Source organism: Thamnophis elegans, chromosome Z, assembly GCF_009769535.1.
Source record: "Thamnophis elegans isolate rThaEle1 chromosome Z, rThaEle1.pri, whole genome shotgun sequence".
NCBI lineage: Eukaryota > Metazoa > Chordata > Lepidosauria > Squamata > Colubridae > Thamnophis > Thamnophis elegans.
This window is the reverse complement of record NC_045558.1, coordinates 125124643-125146510: the sequence shown is the minus strand read 5'-3', so window position 1 is coordinate 125146510 and position 21868 is coordinate 125124643. Positions and strand designations below refer to the sequence as shown.

At 37.3% G+C, this 21868-nt stretch overlaps 1 protein-coding gene and 1 pseudogene across 1 annotated transcript; both read left to right on the top strand.

Annotated features, from left to right (window-relative positions):
• Positions 1–7895: 7895 nt before the first annotated feature.
• LOC116523130 lies at positions 7896–8005 on the top strand (annotated as a pseudogene).
• A 3358-nt stretch (positions 8006–11363) lies between these two features.
• On the top strand, positions 11364–18553 carry LOC116521645 (vomeronasal type-2 receptor 26-like). The gene is made up of 4 exons (XM_032236305.1): positions 11364–11594; positions 15289–15516; positions 16664–16790; positions 17631–18553. The coding sequence occupies exons 1-4, from the start codon at positions 11364–11366 to the stop codon at positions 18551–18553; spliced, it is 1509 nt and encodes a 502-aa protein (XP_032092196.1).
• Positions 18554–21868: the final 3315 nt, after the last annotated feature.

Sequence of the window (21868 nt, the reverse complement as noted above, 5' to 3'; positions counted from 1 at the left end):
CAGACAAACAGAAAAACAAGCCATAACGCAACAATCTCTACAATCTTCGGCCATTGATCAAGGAGCTACAGCAACAAGCTCAGAAGCTGTGGGAAGAGCTAGACCCAAGGTGAGACAGGCCATGCGGGAGGCTCTAAAAAAGCTTCAGGCAACCAAAAATGACAACTAAGATTTTGACATGGAATGTTAATGGACTGAACTCTCCACAGAAGAGAAAGAAAATATTTCACTATCTTAAACAATCTAAGAACGACATAATTTGTTTGCAGGAAACTCATATCAAAATAACTGATCAAAAATATCTGTTCAATCCCAAACTTGGTCAACATTTTGTGACCTCTGCTACAGAAAAAAAAAATGGTATAGTAGTATACCTAAGGAAAGACATTAAAGCTGAGCTAATTGAAGCAGATCCCTTTGGAAGATATATCGCATTAGATTTAATCTTAGAAGGGAAAAAGACATTGCTTTTGGGAATCTATGCTCCTAATCAACAACAAGATGGATTTTATAGAAATCTCCATGCTAAATTAGTACAGTGGGACTTTAAGTCGTGCATACTATTGGGTGATTGGAATGGCGTGATTGACACCAAAAGAGATAAGAAGACATCTCGCCCGAATACTAAATTCCGAGCTAAACTACCCAAATCCTTTTTTGACATGATGGACGACTTCGAACTGCGAGACGTTTGGCGCGAAAGGCATGCAGAAGAATATGACTTTACCTTCTTTTCCGACAGACACCAATCTTTTTCAAGGATCGACTTTATATTAATTACTAATGATTTACTTTCTAGGGTGAAGAAGACAAAGATTACGGCCAGAGTCCTTTCGGATCATAATCCAGTTTGGATGGAGCTGGGAAGGGTAGTTCAGGCAAGAAGGTCCTGGAGGCTGAATGAAAATTTATTCAGATATGAAAAGTATGTTAATGATTGTAAAAAATTGTTATCTGAATACTTTGTTTTTAACATGAATAAGGGTACACCTATGGAACATGTATGGGATGCAAGCAAAGCTTATATGAGAGGAGTATTGATAAATATAAACAAAATACATAGACATAAACAAGGGCAAAAACATAAAGAATTGGAAGAGGAAATTAAAGGGAAAGAGCAGGAATTAATATTGAACCCAGGTGATACAAAGACTAAAGAAGCAATTTCCATATTAAAATCTCAATTTGATATGCTGATCTCTGACCAGGTAGCCACCAGTTTATTATATGCCAAACATAATACTTTCTGCAATGCAAATAAACCCGGTAGGTGGTTGGCTTATCAGATTAGGAAAAAAAGGAAAATTCGAAATGTATCCAAATTTTGTTACAGAGGGAAGGAAGTGTTTCAGCAGGAAGAGATCCAAAAGAGATTTCGAGAATTTTTTACAGAGTTGTATAAAGGGGACAAAATTAGGGACTTAGACATAAATAAATACTTAGATAAAGAGAAAATCCCTCTAGTTAGCGAAGAACATAGGTATAGGTTGAACCAACCAATAACCTCTGGGGAAATCCTGCAGGTAATCAAACAATTAAAGCTAGGGAAAGCACCAGGTACAGATGGCTTAACAGCCGTTTACTATAAAAACTTACAGTTAGAAATGGTAGAACCTCTTAGAGAATTATTTAATAAAATTCAATCAGAAGGTAAAGTGTCCCCTTCATGGAAGACAGCGTTCATATCGTTGATACCCAAAGAAGACCAAGATCTTACTCAGCCGAAAAATTATAGACCTATTTCATTACTTAATGTAGATTATAAAATTTTTACTAAAATATTAGCAAATAGGTTAATGGTGGTTATCCAACAACTGATACATACTGACCAAACAGGTTTTATACAGGGCAGACAGATGAAGAGCAATGTCAGGTTAATCACTAATGCTTTAGAATACTTGGGAAAGAATAATCAAATCCCTGCCGCATTCATATTTTTGGACGCTGAGAAAGCCTTTGATCGAGTCAATTGGCAATTCTTGTTGAAGATACTGCAAAAAATGCAGATAGGAGATGGCTTTTTAAGGTCAATTGGTGCAATATATCAGCAGCAAAAAGCCCAAATTATAGTTAATGGAAGTTTAACAGATTCCTTTCAAATAGAAAAAGGTACAAGACAGGGTTGTCCTTTGTCCCCACTATTGTTTATTATAACTTTGGAAGTATTGCTGAATAAGATACGGGCATTGGATGCTTTAAAAGGGATCAAGATCAGACAGCAAGAATACAGAGTCTGTGCTTTTGCGGGTGACTTGGTTATAATATTGAAACAACCGCAGGAATCCAGTAAGGTTTTAATGAATACGATTAATCAATATGGTCAAGTCTCTGGATTTAAAATCAATTTAGGAAAAAACAAAATATTAGCAATGAATATGAATACCAAACAGAAGGAAGAATTGGGGGTGATGTTAGGATGTGAGGTTGTTAAAAAAGTCAAATATCTTGGAGTTAATATTTTAACTTCAAATGGGAAATTATACAAGCATAATTATGAACCACTCTGGCATAGTATACAAACGGAGATGAAAAGGTGGGAGAAACTGCATTTATCTTTGTTGGGAAGGATAGCGGCAGTGAAAATGAATATTTTACCAAAATTTTTATTTTTGTTTCAAATGTTACCAATACTCAAAAGAGATGTGAATCTTTTAGAATGGCAGAAGGGTATCAACAAATTTGCATGGGCAGGAAAGAAGCCGAGGGTAAAGATGAAAATAATGCAAGATGTACGTGAAAGAGGAGGATTGAAATTACCAAATTTAAAATTATATTATGATGCAGTGGCTTTATCTGCAATTAGTGATTGGATCCATTTAACCAATGACAGAATATTGAATATTGAGGGACATGATTTGGTATATGGTTGGCATGCTTACTTGTTATTTAACAAAAAACTGGATAAGAATTTCAAAAATCATATTTTAAGAAATGCCTTATTGCGGGTTTGGAAAAAATATCAACATAAACTAAATGATAAATTGCCCATGTGGGCAATTCCTAGACATGCAATTGAAAATATGAATATAGAACAAAAACACGATAGAACCACTTATAGACAACTCCTTATTACAGAAAGAGGGGTGTTGCAATTAAAATCCTTAGAGGTACTTAAAAAAGAGAAGGTAGTTCAAACGTGGTTTCAGTATGGCCAACTACAGGCCAGGTGGAAAATAGACCAAAAAATAGGTTTTGTAATAGCTGAGGATAACTTGTTTAAACAAATAAGAGATCAAAGTTTAATGCACATAAAGAGGATATATAATGTATTAGTACAGATGGATTCAGAAACCGAAATGGTTAAAGATTGTATGATAAAATGGACTCAGAATATTGAAGAACCTATAATGCTGGACACATGGGAAAAAATATGGGTAAGAAATGTAAAATTTACACAAGCACAAAATTTGAGAGAAAATTTTTATAAGATCTTTTATAGATGGCACTTAGATCCCAAAAAGCTTGCTTCTATGTATTCAAATGTTCAGCCTAAATGTTGGAGATGTGGTTCTTTTGATGCTATGTATTTTCATACATGGTGGACATGTCGTAATGTTAAGGCATTTTGGATAAAAATTTGGTGGATCCTGCAAAATATCTTCAAAAAAAGGATAAAATTCACTCCCAAACTGTTTTTACTAGGTATATGTATTGACTTTGTAGCAGTAGAGATTAATTTGGTTCTGTACTTAATAACGGCAGCAAGACTCTTGGTGGCGCAATACTGGAAGAAGAAAGACCTGCCTACAATTCAAGAATGGACTTTGAAGGTTACAAACTTAGCCGAAATGGCAAAAATTTCAGCATATCTTAAAGAACATTCAAATGAGAGGTATAAACGAGACTGGAAAAAATGGATTGATTATATACAAAGCAAATACGGGACTAGGAAATTCCAGATAGCTTATGCTTAAAATTAGTAATAACTTAAACTGTTAAAAATTTGGGTAACAGCAAGAAGCTGAGTTCAATGTAGAGATATTTTAGACTGTGATTGTCAAAAAGTTATACCATGTATGGGCTCTGGGAAGTCGGGGGGAGGGAAGGGAGGTGGGGATCTAGGGGGAGGGGGGAGGGGGGAAATATAATATGTGTTAAATTTTAAAGCATGATTGCACTTGTATACTGTGGTTTTTTTAATGTTAGTGTCAAAACAGAACAAACTGAATATATTGGAAAGTAATAGAAGTATACCGAAGGAAGGAGCTGAGTGAAAGAAGAAGGAGAGTAGAGAGGGTGAGAGAGAGGAGGAGGAGAAGGAAGGGAGGGAATGGATTAAGAGAGGGAGTGATAGGGTTAGGGTTAGATAGAGGGGGAGGGGAAGTAGGTGTAGAGGGGTATGAGAGAAGGAAGAATGAAAGTTGGAGGGGGATGAAAGAGGGTGTATGGTGGGCTAAGGCGGTATATTGGGTTTGTATTGTAGGGGGCATTTTCTATAAAAGTGAGGGCTGTGTTTATTACCCAATGTTATATGCCTCGGTTGCACAGTAAACATGTGATTGTATAGAATGAAATGGAAATAAAAAAGATTTGTAAAACCAATAAGGAAATCAAGTATCTAGTTACATAAAGGGAAGAGGTGGTATTCAGCAGGTCCTGGCCAGTTCTGGAGAACCAATAATGGAAATTTTGAGTAGTTTGGAGTACCGGTAAATACTACTGACTGGCTCCACCCCCATCTATTCGCAGCCTCTCAAATCCCAGCTGATTGGGAAGAAATGGAGGTTTTTCAGTATCCTTCCCCTGCAATGCCCACTGTTTGCTGGAGTAACTTTGCTTTTCTCCTGTTTGCAAATATTGCAGTTTATATATTTTCCGCATAGTTTTAATTTTACTCCTTCTGCTAACTTTACAGTTTGTTGCAGCATTTTGAAATGAATGTGCCCCATGTGTCTATATAGTAAATGTATGCATTCGTCACGGGGCTTAACATTATGATAAGCTGTGTTAGCTATCTGGCCATCCGGTATAACATACAAACTGTTTTATTAAAGTAGCAGTAACCCTGATATCCTCCTTTTCAATGATACAGATATCTCCCCTAAAGGTTACCACATAGCCAATGTTAACCAGAGCCCTAACTGATAGTAAATTGAATTTCAGGTTAGGTATATATGACATTGGTAACTGCTCATTTAGGAATGAACAACATGCATTACCTTCACCAGACGCCCTCACCTTCCATCCATTTGCCAAAAATACACGTTCCTTGCTCGTGGTCATTTTTACAAACCTTTTTCTATCTCTAGCAATGCACTGTGATACTCCACTATCAACAACTCACAAATCATGGTTTTCAGGTGCATTGCTAGACATAGCCAAAGTAGACATAGCTAAGTTGACATTAGCATTTTTTCTAGCTCTTCCGGCATTCTGTTGTTTTGCCTTTTTACAGAATCTAGCGATATGTCTCTTAACTCCACAAGAAAAACACTTTCGAACAGTATAGGCAGTAGAAGGTGACTCCTCATGTTGTGATGGTTTCTCTCTCAGTTGTTCCCTCTCCATCCTTCTTCTTAACTCTTCCAACAGTCATGCAGTAATGTCAGTCAATGTTAGTTCATTTCGGGTTATAAAAGAGAAGATACAAATCATCAGAACTCTCATCCAGTGAGGAGAGTATGATATAAACTTGCTGTAGCTCAGAAAAAAATAGTTCTTTTTCATGTAGCTCTTGGAAAACCCCTTTCATAAATGTTAAATGAGCTAACATATCTCCACCTTTCAGAAGACGTGCCCTAAACAGTTTGCGTGTAAGATGTATCTGTGCACCTACAGTGTCATGTACATAAATCCTCTTCAAATTCTCCCAACATCTTGCAGCAGAATTTTCTCCATGAATATGTATTAATTGTTGGTCGTTCAGTGTTAGACCAATAATACACAACGCCCATTCATTGCATCGCTGAAAATCTGCTATCTTCTTGGCATCATCATCGTTATCTGGATTCCAAGCAGTTACATCCGGTGGATTCTGTAGAGCAACCCATAAACCTTCCCTACGCAGGAGTAGACTGCATTTCATAAACCAGGAAACATAGTTTGTGCCATCCAACTGGGTTATTATAGATAGGCTTGTTGAGAGGTACCCAAAGTTTGCTAGCAGTTGCAAAATTTACAATAGCTCACGGCACTTTCTAACAGCCAGCTTCCAAAACACTCAGATCAGATCAGACCAGCACCTAACAAACAGAGAGCTAACAGTCATTCTGGCTCCCTCTTATGGCCGATTGAGGAAAACAGCAACCAATCACACTTTATAGTATGATTTAAAGAAACAGGTACAGCATTATTATATGATTTATATATTGCCAACCCAACCATTAGATTATATTCCTAACACCCACTAAGCCATGCGCACAGAACCAGTAGTAAAATAATCCCACCACTGATAAAGGAGTATCAAAACCTAATAGGCCCAGTTTGTTCACCAAATGCTGAGGAATGATTGTGTTGAATGCTGAGCTAAAACTAACAAACAGCATTCGCACATGAATATTCTTCTCCTCCAGGTACACCAAGCTAACATGAAGCATACACAAAAGTGAATCATCGATAGAGCGGTCCTTCTGATAGGCAAGTTGTAATGAGTCAAATGTAGGGGGAAGGCATGAAACCATATACCATATTTTTCAGAATATAAGACGCATCATTTTCCCGCAAAAAAGAGGCTGAAAATCTGGGTGTGTCTTATACACTGAATACAGCATTTTTCCCTCTCAAAACTCCACTCCTTCACCAAAATGGCCATGCAGAGCTTGTAGAAGGCTTCCAAAGAGCTCCTAGAGACTGGGGAAGGCAGAAATGAGTGAAAAACTGGCAGTTTCTTCCTCAATTTTGCCCAGCCACCAGCCCCAGGAGCTCTCTATAAGCCTCCTAAAGGCTATCCATGCCCCTTTTTTTGACAAAAAACACGGGCCCATTTTCATGAAAAATGGGCCTATTTTTGCTTGTTAATGCCCCCCCCCCGAGCATTCTACAAGCCTCCTTAAGGGCTATTCATGCCCTTATTTTCAAAAAAATGGGCCCATTTTTGCAAAATGTGGGCCGTTTTTGGGAGGTTTGCAGAGAGGAAAAACCTTTTTTTATTTGCCTCTTCAAAACCTTGGTGTGTCTTATATTCCGGTGTGACTTATACTCCAAAAAATACGGTAGTCCATTACCAAACTCTCAAATGTTTTATCATAAGAGAAGTGAGTGTGACTGGATCTTAATCATGAAGGCATGTGATTATAGTTATGGAGGGGGCACTGGTACAACATGTACCATGTCTTAAAACATCTCAGCAAAATGGGGCATAAGAGATATGCATTTAACTGAATTGGCAGATTGTGAGATGAGAAGGGAGAATTTATCTGGCTACTAATCAATCTCTTGCTCTTTTAATCAGCATTGCTTTCCTTGGATTGAGAAAGCAAGACTCAAAATCTATTATGATCCCAAGATCATTTCTTTATTCCCTGAGGAGGAGCTGTCAAGAGATGGGTCACATAATCTCGTCAACTGGAAAAATATTTGAATAGCTTTGGGAAAGGGAATTGCCTACCTACCTAAATCAATTAAACTTGTTTTTGGGCATGCACAGAACCTAGGGGGACGGAGCAGTTTAAGTTTACCATTAGCAACAACTCCAGGAGGCTCAGTAGGTGGCATTATGAATCACTCAGATGATAATTATTGTAATCTACAACTTTAGATATGCATAAAACCAATAGAGAGTCTATTTCATTGTCCAAGGCAAAGTGTTGTGAAAAAGATGTGGCTGCACTCCTATGAATGGAGCCAAATTACCTTGGCATTCAACATACTTTGCCATGGGTTTCTACTCTCTTTTTTTCTCCTCCAAGCTTCTTTCAACAAGACCTTTAACCCCATTTGCAGTAAGAAACTTCGTTTTCGCTTCTCGGCCTTTTGGCTAAGATCAAGTGTAGTATCTGTTCTTATCAGTTTAATATCTGATATGTCCTCTATTTGAGGACTACATATTAAGTCTAACAGACTCTTTTCAAATTGGAAAAGGTACAAGACAGGGCTGTCCTTTGTCCCCATTATTGTTTATTATAACTTTGGAAGTATTGTTGAATAAAATACGGGGCTTGGATGGTTTAAAAGGGATCAAGATTAGGCAGCAAGAATATAGAGTCCGCGCTTTTGCAGATGATTTGGTTATAATATTGGAACAACCGCAGGAATCCAGTATGGTTCTAATGAATATGATTAATCAATATGGTCAAGTGTCGGGCCTTAAAATAAACTTAGGAAAAACCAAAATATTAGCTATAAATATGAATATTAAACAAAAGGAAGAATTAGGAGTGATGCTAGGATGTGAGGTAGTTAAAAAAGTCAAATATCTTGGAGTTAACATTTTAACTTCAAATGGGAAATTATATAAGCATAATTATGAACCACTTTGGCATAGCATACAGACAGAGATGAAAAAATGGGAGAAATTGCACCTATCTTTGCTGGGTAGGATAGCGGCAGTGAAAATGAACATTCTACCAAAATTTTTATTTCTCTTCCAAATGTTACCTATACTAAAAAAAGATGCGAACCTTTTAGAATGGCAGAAGGGTATTAACAAATTTGTGTGGGCAGGAAAGAAGCCGAGGGTAAAGATGAAAATAATGCAAGATGCACGTGAGAGAGGAGGATTGAAACTACCTAATTTAAAACTATATTATGATGCAGTGGCATTATCTGTAATTAGTGATTGGATTCACTTAACCAATGATAGAATATTGAACATAGAGGGACACGATCTGCTATTTGGTTGGCATGCTTACCTGTTATTCAACAAAAAATTGGATAAGAACTTTAAAAGTCATATTTTAAGAAATGCTTTATTGCGGGTCTGGAAGAAATACCAATATAAATTAAATGACAAGATACCCATGTGGGCAATTCCTAGACACGCAATTGAAAATATGAATACAGCACAAAAACAGGACAGAATTACTTACAGACAGCTTCTTACCTCGGAAAGGGGGGTATTACAATTAAAATCTTTAGAGGTATTAAAAGAGGACAAGGTAGTTCAAACATGGTTCCAGTATGGGCAATTACAGGCTAGGTGGAAAATAGATCAAAAAATTTGTTTTATTCAAGTTGAGGATAATCTGTTTAAACAAATAAGAGATCAAAGCTTAATGCATATAAAGAGGATATATAATGTATTAATACAGATGGATTCAGAAACAGAATTAGTTAAAGATTGTATGATAAAATGGGCTCAAAATATTGAGGAACCAATAATGTTGGATACATGGGAAAGAATCTGGGTAAGAAATGTGAAATTTACACAAGCTCAAAATCTGAGAGAAAATTTTTACAAGATGTTCTATAGATGGCATTTAGATCCTAAAAAGTTGGCTTCTATGTATCCGAATGTACAGCCTAAATGTTGGAGGTGTGGTTCTCTCGATGCTACATATTATCATATATGGTGGACTTGCCAAAAGGTTAAGGCATTTTGGATAAAAATATGGTGGGTCATGCAAAATGTTTTTAAAAGAAGGATAAAGTTTAGTCCTCAGTTATTTTTACTAGGTATATGTACTGACTTTACAGTGGTAGAGACCAATTTGACTTTGCACCTGATAACTGCAGCAAGACTGTTGGTGGCGCAATATTGGAAGAAGGAAGACTTGCCTACAATCCAAGAATGGACATTGAAAGTAACAAACTTAGCGGAAATGGCTAAAATATCGGCATATCTCAAAGATCATTCAAATGAGAGATATAAACGAGACTGGAAAAAATGGATTGACTATATACAAAATAAATACGGGACTAAGAAATTCCAGTTAGCCTATGCTTAAGATCAGAAATGATTTAAACTGTTAAAAGTTAGTTCAGTAAGAAGAAGCTAAGGTCAATCTAGAATGTCATTAATTTCTTTATTTCTTTTTTCTCAATAGATTTTAGACTGTGTTAGTTAAAAATCCATACCGGGTACGGGTTCTGGGAAGTCGGGGGGGGGAAGGAGGAGGGGGGGTGGGGGGGGTGGAGGGAGGGAGGGGTACACACAACAAAAAAAAAATTGTACTTCAATGTTTTAATGATTGACAAATGACATATTTGTGTTTTTTTTTCAAAGAAAAATAAAAAAGTTCTGTTTAAAAAAAAAAAAAAAGAAACTTCGTTTTCGGCTTAGTTTCCCTGCTCATTTCAGTGATGTAGTCATTGGAGAATTTGTATCTACTGTATATTCTGAATTGCCTTTACTGCACTTTATGGAATTTCCAGAAGGATCTTTGAGAGGATGGCAAGTACTCCTTTGAAAGAAAATGATGTGCCCTTGAAGGGTTGGTGTTTTTTTTAAGGGGATTGTATTCAAGATATAAGGGACACAGAGGCTCAGTGACTAAGACACTGAGCTTATCAATCAGAAAGTTCAGCACTTCTGCGGTTCAAATCCCAAATGCTGTGTAGAGGAGTGAGCTCCCATTATTTGTCCCAGCTTCTGCCAGCCTACCAGTTTGAAAGCATCTAAAAGTGCAAGTATAAAAATAGGCCCTACCTTTGGTAGGAAGGTAACAGCGTTTTGTGCACCTTCGGCGTTTAGTCATGCTGGCCACATGACCACGGAGACCTCTTCGGATTCTTTGGCTTAGAAACGCAGATGAGCAAACTGTCCCTACCAGTTTGGCAAGTATATCTTAAGTATTTGGATTGTCATTAATAGATTGCACAATCCATCAGCTTCTGCCCTCCAGTTGCATTGTTGCCCTACATACATGAAACAATCCTTGCAATTGCATTAAACTTCTGTTTTAAACTTCTCAAAATGTGATACACAAATGCTGTCAGATCCTCAAGTGAGATTCAGACCCTCCAATTCAGTTCCTCACTCGATGCCTTCCTCACTTCTGGAATGTCTTAACTTCTGAAATTTAAGAATCAAAGCTTTTGTCCCCATTACTTTTCCTGCCACATTTGTTAAGTGAATCACTACAGTTCTCAAATTAGTAATTTTTGTGAGGTGAATCTGGATTCCCCTTTAACTTTGCTTGTCAGAAGTTCCCAAAACGTGATCATGTGATCCCAAAACACTGCAACTGCCATAAATATGAATCAGTTGCTATGCATCCAAATATAAATCAGGTGACCAAGGGGATGCTGTAATGGTTCTAACTGTGAGAAATGGGCATAAATCACTTTTTTCTCTGCCATTGTAACTTTGTATGGTCTGTTATAAGCTGAGGACTTCCTGTACTCATTCAAGCAGACAAATACATCATTTTAGGTGTGGAGAAATACATTAATGTTGTAGAACTAAATGAAATTCTTCTTGCAGACCATTGCCTAAAAATTTACAGCATGTCCTAGCCTTCAGTTTTGCCATTCAGGAGATCAACATGAATGAGGACCTGTTACCCAACATCACCTTGGTCTCCAAGATACATGATAATGGTTTTCAGGCAATGAAAGCCTCTCAGAACCTTTTGGATCTCTTCTTTCTTGAAAGCTGGTGTCCCTTCAATTACAGAAAGGGAAAGGACCAAAATATCATGGCTGTCATTGGTGATCTTCCTTCCCAGAACACCATCCAGATAGCCAACATCTTAAATGCCTACAAAATTCCACAGGTAAGGATCTGGGCTCACATAGATGCTTAAGCAGGAAGAGGAAAAGGTGGTAGTTTAAAAAAATTATAGAAGGACCAAAATTGGGGGTAATCTCTCAAAAGCAGATCAAGGTTTTATTTGTTTATTTTATCAAAGAAATGCAATGCATCAATTACTATTGCAACAGGAGTAATTCTTAATAAGCGCAAACATTTCATTTGGTATGTAAGAAAAGGTATAACTGTCCTTCTTGCTATCTTGATTCTTCTCCTTCTCCTTCTCCTCCTCCTCCTCCTCCTCCTCCTCCTCCTCCTCCTCCTCCTCCTCCTCCTCCTCCTCCTCCTTCTCAGTTTCAACGTTAGCCATTATTAACTGATATGGTAGCAATGTGTCTGATATTGTCTTTCCATCTTCTGGGCATGCCTCTTGTTATTTGATTTTCTTCTCTTGTTCTTTATGCCTTAACAATTTTAAATATATTGATCAGTAAAGTTATAGATATGTTGCCCTCATAATGTACAGAAAAAAAGTTATTTGGGTATCAAGATGAGAAATTAATACTGTCCAATCCTTGAAGAATAAGCCTCCTCTTTTTTTACACATTCCTATCTGCTGTCTATTTCTGCTTAGCACAATCAAAACTTAAGAATACTTGGTCTAAAAATTGATGAATGGAATACTAATGGTGTTTTTATAGCAAAAGCTATAAGGAAAGACTTGTTGATCCCCAGATTTAACATTTAACATCAGGATTTTTGATTGAAATAAGGTTCAAAAGAAATGTACTTCCTTCCTTCTTGTTGACATATCTGCAAAAACAGTACATTGTCTAAAAGCACATCATTATTATTCCCACTCTGCAGCTCAGTTTTGGCACTTTTGACCTGGTATTGAGTGATAAACAGCAGTTCCCTTCTTTCTTTTGGATGACTCCAAATGAAAACCTCCAGTATGCTGGGATTATTCAGCTCTTGAAATATTTTGGATGGAATTGGATTGATCTTCTCATACCAGAGGATGCCACTGGAGAGAGATTTCTCAGAATTCTGAGACCAAAATTCATCCAGAGTGACATTTGCATTTCTTTAATTCAGTTTGTTCCAAGAGTGATCACTTATTACTCCAGTTTCTTACGGAAGAGTAATCTAAATAACATAGGACGTCTCTTGTGGTATAGTAAAACCAATGTAATACTTGTTTATGGGGACATGAAATCTATAGAAGGTTCACGAATAATTCTTGAAGCCTATGAAATTGGTAGCAGGTGCCCAATAGAGAGGGTTTGGATCATAAGTGCTCTCTGGGATGTCACATCTGTCTTTGAGTCAAAGAAATTCACCACATTCTCCTTCAATGGCAGCTTGTCTTTTGCCCTACACACAAATAGGGTTCCAGGCTTTCAAGAGTACCTGGAGAACCTAAATCCATATCACTCTAAAGTCCCTTTGCTACCTATGTTCTGGTGTGCCACATTTCTCTGTTCACTTCCAAGAAACAGTATACCAGGAAAAAGAAAATGCACTGGGAAAGAGGATTTGGGGAGTCTCCCTGGAACTGCCTTTGAAATGGAGATGTCTGGCCAGAGCTACAGTATTTACAATGCTGTATATGCTGTAGCACATGGTCTCCATGCTATATATTCATCCAGAGCCAAGCAGAAGACAAGAGGCAATGAAGAGAAGTGGAATTTTCTGAAAGTCCAACCTTGGCAGGTGAGTTACATTGCCTTTCAGTGGGAATGTAGCCATAATAATATAGTTATTTTAATGTTTACAAAATTCACTAAGTATCCTTTTATGAATGAAGACAAATATACACGTCCCAGGATAACGATGAGCGATTGAATCTGGGTTGGCCAATGGGACCAGAGATTTACTCATCCGAGTTTCCAGGCTCATGCTCGAGCCGATCTTAATGATATTTATGTCTATTGAAATATATGTTTTCAGCTGTTTATTTTATTTTTTATATTTTTTTTATTTTTTTTAACAATTTAAAACATAAAAATTCAATATCTATATAAAAAGTGTGTTTGCAGATTGATTCCTTGATTGTCTTTTCCAGAATCTTCCCAGGTATTGAGGTCAGGCTGATAGATCTGTAGTTTGCTGGATTTATCTTTTACCCCTTTTTTGAAGATGGGGACTTCATCAGCTATTTTCCAGTTCTCTGGTAGTTCCCCACTACTCCAGGATCTTTGAAAAATATAGTTCAGTGAGATCATGTCTGCCAGTTCCTTCAGAATCTTGGGATTTAATCCATATGGTTCTTATGATTTGAATTCATCTAGGGTGGACAGGTGCTCTCTTACCATTTTCTTGTCTATTTTGAGTTCTATTCCTGATATGTTTTTCATGGTTCTGTTTTTGATAGGTTGAAGTGTTTTTTTTTTCCTTTTGTGTAAAGCCAGATGCAAAAAATGAATTAAGCAGTTCTTCTTTCTCTCTGATGCTCATCATCTTCTTGCTATTTTCTCCCACTGGTGGACCAATTGTTTCCTTGACTTTTTCTTGTTTTTTACATGTTAAAAGAAGGGTTTTTTCTCACAAGATTTTGAGCCTTAGTTTTCCTGATTTCATATTTGCAGCCTTGGGTTATTTGTTGATATTCTGCCTTAATTGGGTGCCCCGCTTTCCACTTTTTATACCTATTCTTTTTGTCTTTCAAATTTACAATTTTAGTTGTATAGAGGCTTCATGGTAATCTCTGAAAATGCTTATTCCTTGTGGAAATTTAGATTTTTATTTACAGATATTATGTTAGATATAGGGAAGTAATCTTTTCCCAGAGGCGTTCTCCATCCTTTCCAATCTTCAATCCCAAAAAACTCTCAAATCCAATAAAAGACTCCAATTTTGCAACATTTTGAAGTTGATTAGCAGAAGAAAAATTCACCAAAGTAGACAGAAGGAAGAATTTTGCAAAATAATAATAATAATTAATGAAATGAAAGGCAAGGGTAGGATAGAATGACAAAACTTGTCTTTCTCTGAGATATGTTTGGTGTAGGCATTTTCTGTCCCATGCCTGAAGAAAATTTGATTTAATATATCAAGGTCATCATTTAATTTCTTAATCGTGTTTTCTGGAATAGAACTCCAATAAATATGTTTTCCTGTGATATCCATTATATATAATGGACTTGCCACAAAGAAGAGGGAGTCAAGATATACTCCAAAACACTTGAAAGCAGGACAAGAAGCAATGGAAGGAAAATAATCAAGGAGAAAACCAATCTAGAACTAAGGAGAAATTTCTTGATAGTTAAAACAAGTAATCAGTAGAATGACTTGCTTCCAGAAGTTGTGGGTGTGCTAACACTGGATGATTTTAAGAAGAGATTGGATAACTATTTTTCTAAAATGGTACAAGGTTTCCCGGTGGAGCAGGGAGTTGGACAAGAAGAGTAGAAAATATCCAAGTTCCCTTCCAAATCTTTTATTCTATTATTGTGTTATATTTATTGGCAATTGTTTTTATCCATCATGAAGTACAAATAAGAAATATATGTACAAATATATCTATTAGTAATACTTAAACATAAAAATATGAATATAGTCCTGCAAAATAGATTATGCCGTTGGAACATTAAAAAATACTTTCAACTCAAATGTTTGATTGTTCATTAAAAACTGGTTGTGCACCATTTGATGAATCCCACATTGTATTGCCTGCTATGGATACCAATTTCTCACTTGTCTCTCTTATCTTTTAGCTTCGTTTATTTCTGAAAAAGCTCCATTTCAACAATAGTGTTGGGGAAGAAATACCTTTCAATGAGAATGGAAACCTGGCAGCAGTATATGATATCATCAACTTGATTTCTTTCCCCAATCGATCCTTTCAGAAGGTCCAAGTTGGACATATTGAACCTCTGAGTTCTCAAAAGGAAGACTTCGCCATAAATACATCTGTCATTGTATGGAACCCCAAATTTAAGCAGGTGAGTTAAACAAACCAAATAAAACATGGGGATATTTTCTCAAATTTCTAGAATTTTAAACCAGTAACCTTAGAGTAGTTCCAAGATCATTTGATATCTTCTTAATGTTGTTAGAACACTCTTGTATTGTGGAAAAATGAAGAAGTTCTCAAATCTACACTTTCAGATTGTAGGGAAAAGGAGCTCTGATCACTGGGGTTTTGGACCCTTTGAGTTCAGGGGCTTCATGAAGCTAGTGAAGTGGAAGATTCATCTTTTGCAAGGTAACACTGAATGGATGATTTACCTTTCTCCTTTAAAAAAAATATGAAAAATAACACTTAATTCTATTGGGTGAAGGGTCTGACAGCTCACTGTAAAAGGGCTGTTGTCAGACTCAACCTTCGCTGGATTGTTCTCACTTGTTGTACTTAATAAAGAGCTGTTGTTACCGTTAACCCTGTGTGTGCCTATCCATTACCCAATCTTACAAGAAGATAGATAGATAGATAGATAGATAGATAGATAGATAGATAGATGGATGGATGGATGGATGGATGGATGGATGGATGGATGGATGGATGGATAGATGATTGATAGATAGATAAACAGACAGACCGACAGATAGACAGACTTTCCCACTGATGAGTACTCTGTAGTTTGAATCAGCTGAATCAATGAAAATTGGGATACCACCCTTGAGTGGCAACATAACAGAGGAATAATTGGAAAAGGATACCAAATGCTAAACAGGAATATTTTGGCTGTCAGCTCGGCAAGTTTCAACATTCTTTCCCATACATCACAAATTTATTTTGGATTTTCTTATTACTATTCAAATTTAAAACAGCTCATTAAGGTCATGAGAAACATACTCTCTAATGGTCCTCTTTAGGACATCTCAAGTTGCTTTATGTAGTGTGAAGAGGTGTCTGGATTTGGATTTGTCTTCAAATTTTCAATAGCAGTTCAAAGACTTTTCAGATTTTAAATGCTCCTCTGACTAATTCTACAATAGGTCCTAGGAATTCAAAATTTTGCATTATTAGAAATTACAAGAAACTGTGGTGGGCGGGGTTGGGTTTATTTAAAGACCGTGACTGCTGACTGATTGATTCAAAGTTGATTCTAATCCATTTTAATGTCTTCCTCTGGCCATTCTCATTAGACACCACCTTCTTCCACCTGTGTAGAAAGCTGCCATCCTGGGTACCGGAAATTGATTGAGGAGGGAAAACAGGTTTGCTGCTATGACTGTGTCAAGTGTTCAGAGGGAAGCATTTCCACCATGATTGGTAAGAAAAAAAAGATCTGTGTTTCTTTAAAAATAAATTTTCTTCTAACCAAGTTTGGGTTCTTGAATATAACATATTTTTCAGAGCATAATACACACTATTTTCCCCCAAAAAAGTGGGTGAAAATCTGTGTGCATCTTATACTGTGAATACAGGGTTTTTGGCCTCCAGAAACCCCACGCCCCCTTCACAAAAATGGATGTGCAGAAGGTTTGGAAGGCTTGAAAAATGATCCTGGGGACTTGGGAGGGCAAACAGGAGGGAAATGTGGACTGGTCTTTGCTCATATCCCCCCCCCCCCAGGCCTCAGGAGCACTCTGCAAGCCTCCTAAAAGCTATGCATGCTCCTTTTTTTGGCAAAAGGGGTCATTTTTTTTCTTGTTTTTGCTCCCCCCCCCCCCAAAAAAAAAATGCAGCCCCAGGAGCACTATGCAATCCTCTCAAACTCTCTGCATGCCTTATTTTTTCACAAAAAATGAGGTGTGCAGTGGTTTGGGAGGTCTGCAGAATGCAATATTTTTTTTAGTTCACCTCTTCAAAATCGTATACTCCCAAAAATACGGTGGTTTTAAAGAAAAGCATGGATTGATTGGGATCTCTCACCAGCCTTGTTCTCTTTCTTCTTTTTTTAAGTAAAAACATTTCTTTATTTAATTGTGTAATCTCTTGATTAGGAAACGTACTGTATTGAATACAAAATAAACTTTAAAAGGATTTTCTTAAAGCAAAACATTTAAGAGGTTTATTGTCTCCCAAAACACCTTCAGGATGGAATAATTTTCAAGAACTTAATTCTATTCGATGTGTAGACTTTTTAGAGAGTTTATTTATGGTTTTCAGATTCCAACCAATGTGAGAGGTGTCCCACAGAGCAATATCCAAATGAGAAACACCATCAATGTATTCCCAAAATTATCACCTACTTATCCTACAAAGAAGCCCTGCTAGAACTCCTGACAGGCTTTGCTGTTTCTTTTGCTGTCATCACAATTGTGGTGATGGGGACATTCATCTTCCACCAGAACACTCCCATCGTCAAAGCCAACAATTGGGATATCACCTGCACCCTGCTTGTCTCGCTCCTGCTGTGTTTTCTTTGCTCCTTCCTCTTCCTCAGATGTCCAGGGAAAGTCACATGTCTGCTCCGTCAAGCAGTTTTTGGAGTTGTCTTCTCCGTTGCAGTGTCTTGTGTGTTAGCCAAAACCATCACTGTGGTTCTGGCCTTCATGGCCACAAAGCCAGGGAACCGCATGAGGCGGTGGGTGGGGAAAAGGCTTTCCGTCTCAGTCATTGTTTTTTGCTCCCTTATTCAAACAAGCATCTGTGCTGTCTGGTGGACCATTTCTCCTCCTTTCCCAGACTTGGACATGCATTCCCAGCTGGATGAGATCTTAGTGCAATGCAACAAAGGCTCGGAGATCATGTTTTACCTTGTGCTGGGCTACATGTGGCTTCTGGCCCTCATCAGCTTCACAGTGGCATTCTTTGCCCGGAAGTTGCCCGACACTTTCAATGAAGCCAAGCTCATCACCTTCAGCATGCTGGTCTTCTGCAGTGTTTGGGTGTCCTTTGTGCCTACGTACTTGAGCACCAAGGGGAAATCCATGGTGGCTGTGGAAGTCTTCTCTATCTTGGCTTCAAGTGGTGGTTTACTAGGTTGCATTTTCCTGCCCAAGTGCTACATTATCATACTGAGGCCAGAGCTGAATACGAGAGAGCAGCTAGTTAGGAAAAAGAATGATGTGATTTCAAGAGCAACATGAATGATGGCTGAATTCCATGATGCTATAAAAAGAACATGAAAATAATTGGCCAAAGAATTTCATTCAGGAATGAAATAACTTTGTTGTCACTTGAAATGTACGCTAATTGGCATACATTAAAATAAAATTTCATTCCATACAGCTGTCAAAGGGTCATCTCCTCCAAAATACACTATATAAAGATGATAAATAAATAAGTAAATAAATAAATTAGCATATGCCCATATACCCAAATATATTGTATGACACAGAGAAATAATACAGTCTAGTTTGGATTTATAAATGTACAGGGTAAGAAAAACAAATCTTTTGAGTTTACCGGACAGATGGCATAGGGAACAAAGCTGTTACAGAATCAGGTAGTCCTGGTAGAAATACTTCAAAACCTCCTCCCAGAGGGAAGCAACAGAAACAGTCCATAAAGTGGGTGTGTGGGGTCTCTAACAATGCTTTAATGCTATACCACTTATAAGCAGTATCCTGAATAATAGGAAGCAGCCTTCCTATAACCTTCCTGGCTGTCCTTACCACTCTCTGTATGTACTTTCTGACTGAGGCACTACCACCAAACCAAACAGTGATGAAGAGATTGTTAAAATGATCTCAATCGTGTCTCTGTAAAAAGTGACCAGGACAGAAGGAGAAAGCTGTGCTCTCCTCATCTCCTGACACAGGAAATGCAGGTGCTGGTTTGCTTCACTCGGGATGACATGGAGAGACCAATTCAGATTGTTAATTGTTTGCACCCACAGATACTTAATGCTATTGATCACCTTTAGAGCTGCATTCTGGATACTGAGTAGAATATCATGTAAAAAGTGCAAGTAGAAAAATAGGGACCATTTTGGTGGGAAGGTAACAGTGCTCTGAGCACCTCCATACGCCTTCATGAGTCATGCCACATGACCACGGAGTCTTCAGACAACGCTGGTTCTTTGCCTTAGAAGCATAGATGAGCACAGCCCCTAGAGCTGGAAACAACTAGCACACCTGTCTTTATCTTTATCTATTTATTGGTACCCTCTTTCCAACACATTTTCTTTCTAATATCATTTTTTAAATTGATGGGATGGGGATTATATTCAAAATTTTGGAAACTGAAAGAGTAATAGCAATAGCACTAAGACTTATACACTGCTTCATAGTGCTTTACAGTCCTCTCTAAGCATTTTACAGAGTCAGTCTATTGCTCCTAACACTCTGGGTCCTAATTTTACCCACCTCAGAAGGATGGAAGGCTGAATCAACCTTGAGCCTGGTGAGACCCAAACTGCCGAACAGCTAGCAACCAGTGATCAACAGATGTAGCATGCAGTACTGAACTCTAACCACTGCACTACTGCAGCTCTTGAATGTTATCCTCTGCTATAAAAGAGGATAAGTTGAGCCAACCAAATTACTTCTGTATTTGTGGAAACATTTTCTGCCCAGGAATTTCAACAAAAAAATGGTTCATTACACAAGTCTGTGACTAAAAAGCTATTTGATTATTTTCATCTAATTTAGTGTGCTGAAAACAAATAAAATATTGCAAAAACTCCTAGACGATTTGCGACAACATGCAAAATTGTCTTCAAATTTATCATTTTTTTTTAATTTTTAGTATTTTTTATATTATGGGTTTTTAACAACATTTAAAGTCCAAATTACTATTAATTAATTCACATAAGTGCATTTAAGATATAAAATGCTGGAATAACACTAAAGGTTTTGTCTGAGTTATGTAAAAAAATATAGCACTGTAAATCTGATGGTCAGCAATATATACATAATCTAAGCAAGTTTTAAGTCTGTGCTTCTAATGGTAGAAGGGGTTAATCCCTCCTGAAGAATCCAGTGGGAGGGAGACACAGGGCAGATAGCAGCATCTCCGGTCTGTGCAGGGGGCATGGCCAGAACTGTGACGTCTCGTGTACAGACAAAGAGCTGCTCTCTCCTGCATGCCACACTTGTGCATGAATCATCATCAGGTTCTTGGTTCTAGACTGTTCACACTTTTTCATTGAAATTCATGTTAGCTTGTCATTCTTCATCCATTATGTTATTGTTCCGCGAAAGTGTATTAATTGGCCAGACAGTTTCTGTTTCATCTGTGGTGAATATACAGTGTTGAAGCAACAGCAAAATATTACAGACTTTGTGAAAAAAAAATATTTTGCATACTTTGGACTAAAAATTGGAGATCAAGATAAAGTTTGGGTGCCTCATAAAGAGACAGATCAGATGCTACTGACTAGTGTAAATGCACCAAGAGGAGCCTCACAAGGAAGAAGAATCGAGATTAGTATGTGTAGGTGAGCCCATTTCAGTTCAAAAAAGGATTTTAATGAAAATATTATAATAAAACTTTAATTTTATGTCTATTTCCATTTATTTTGAGATATTGCCTTATTTAAAATAGCTACCTAAATTGTCAGGAAGCATGATGTGCAATGACAACATGGAGGTCATTATCGGATTCAGCGCATCAAAAAACATAAAGATTACATGGAATAACCAAAACAGCACTTGAAAAAAATAATTTTTGCAGACCTGTGGAGTGAGGTTACTTCAGCTTGCAATATTTATGCAATTTTAGGATCATTTTCTTTGCCATTCTATCCCTTATTTTATTTCTTTATTTGTTTATCAAATTTATAGATGCACCCACTCCATATGGAAGGCAGTTCTCAGTAATACCCAACAAAAAATTAAAACCACAAATAAAAACAATAGATCAGTGTTTCTCAACCTTGACAACTTGAAGATGTCTGGACTTCAACTCCCAGAATTCACTGGCTGGGGAATTCTGGGATTTGAAGTCCAGACATCTTCAAGTTGCCAAGATTGAGAAACACTGCAATAGATATACAAATATATAAACATCATATGAATGGTATATATAAAAACATAGCTACAAGTTCTAGGCAAAGAGGGAGGAAAAACAGCCATCCCAGCAATAGAGCCATCTAAACAGGTCTCTCATTCCCTGGGAGCCCCAGGTTTGATGATATAATCAGTTCTTGAGGACCTTCAGGAATAAAACAGGATGGGTCATCTAATTTTAAGGACAAAGAATGTTGCATAAGCAGGGAAACACAAACAGAGAAGTTCAATTCCATGGAAACCACTGAGCACATGTCCTTATATGACAGTCCCTACAGGATGTTTTCTCTGGCAGATCTGATGAGATGACCTGATGTAATCATGGAGACACAGTCCATAAAATAGCCTGGCCCCGTCTCATGAAGGGCTTTATAGATCAAAACCAGCACCTTGAATTGAACTGGTCATCAATGCAGCTCACAGAGCAGAAGTATAGCATGGGCTGTTTTA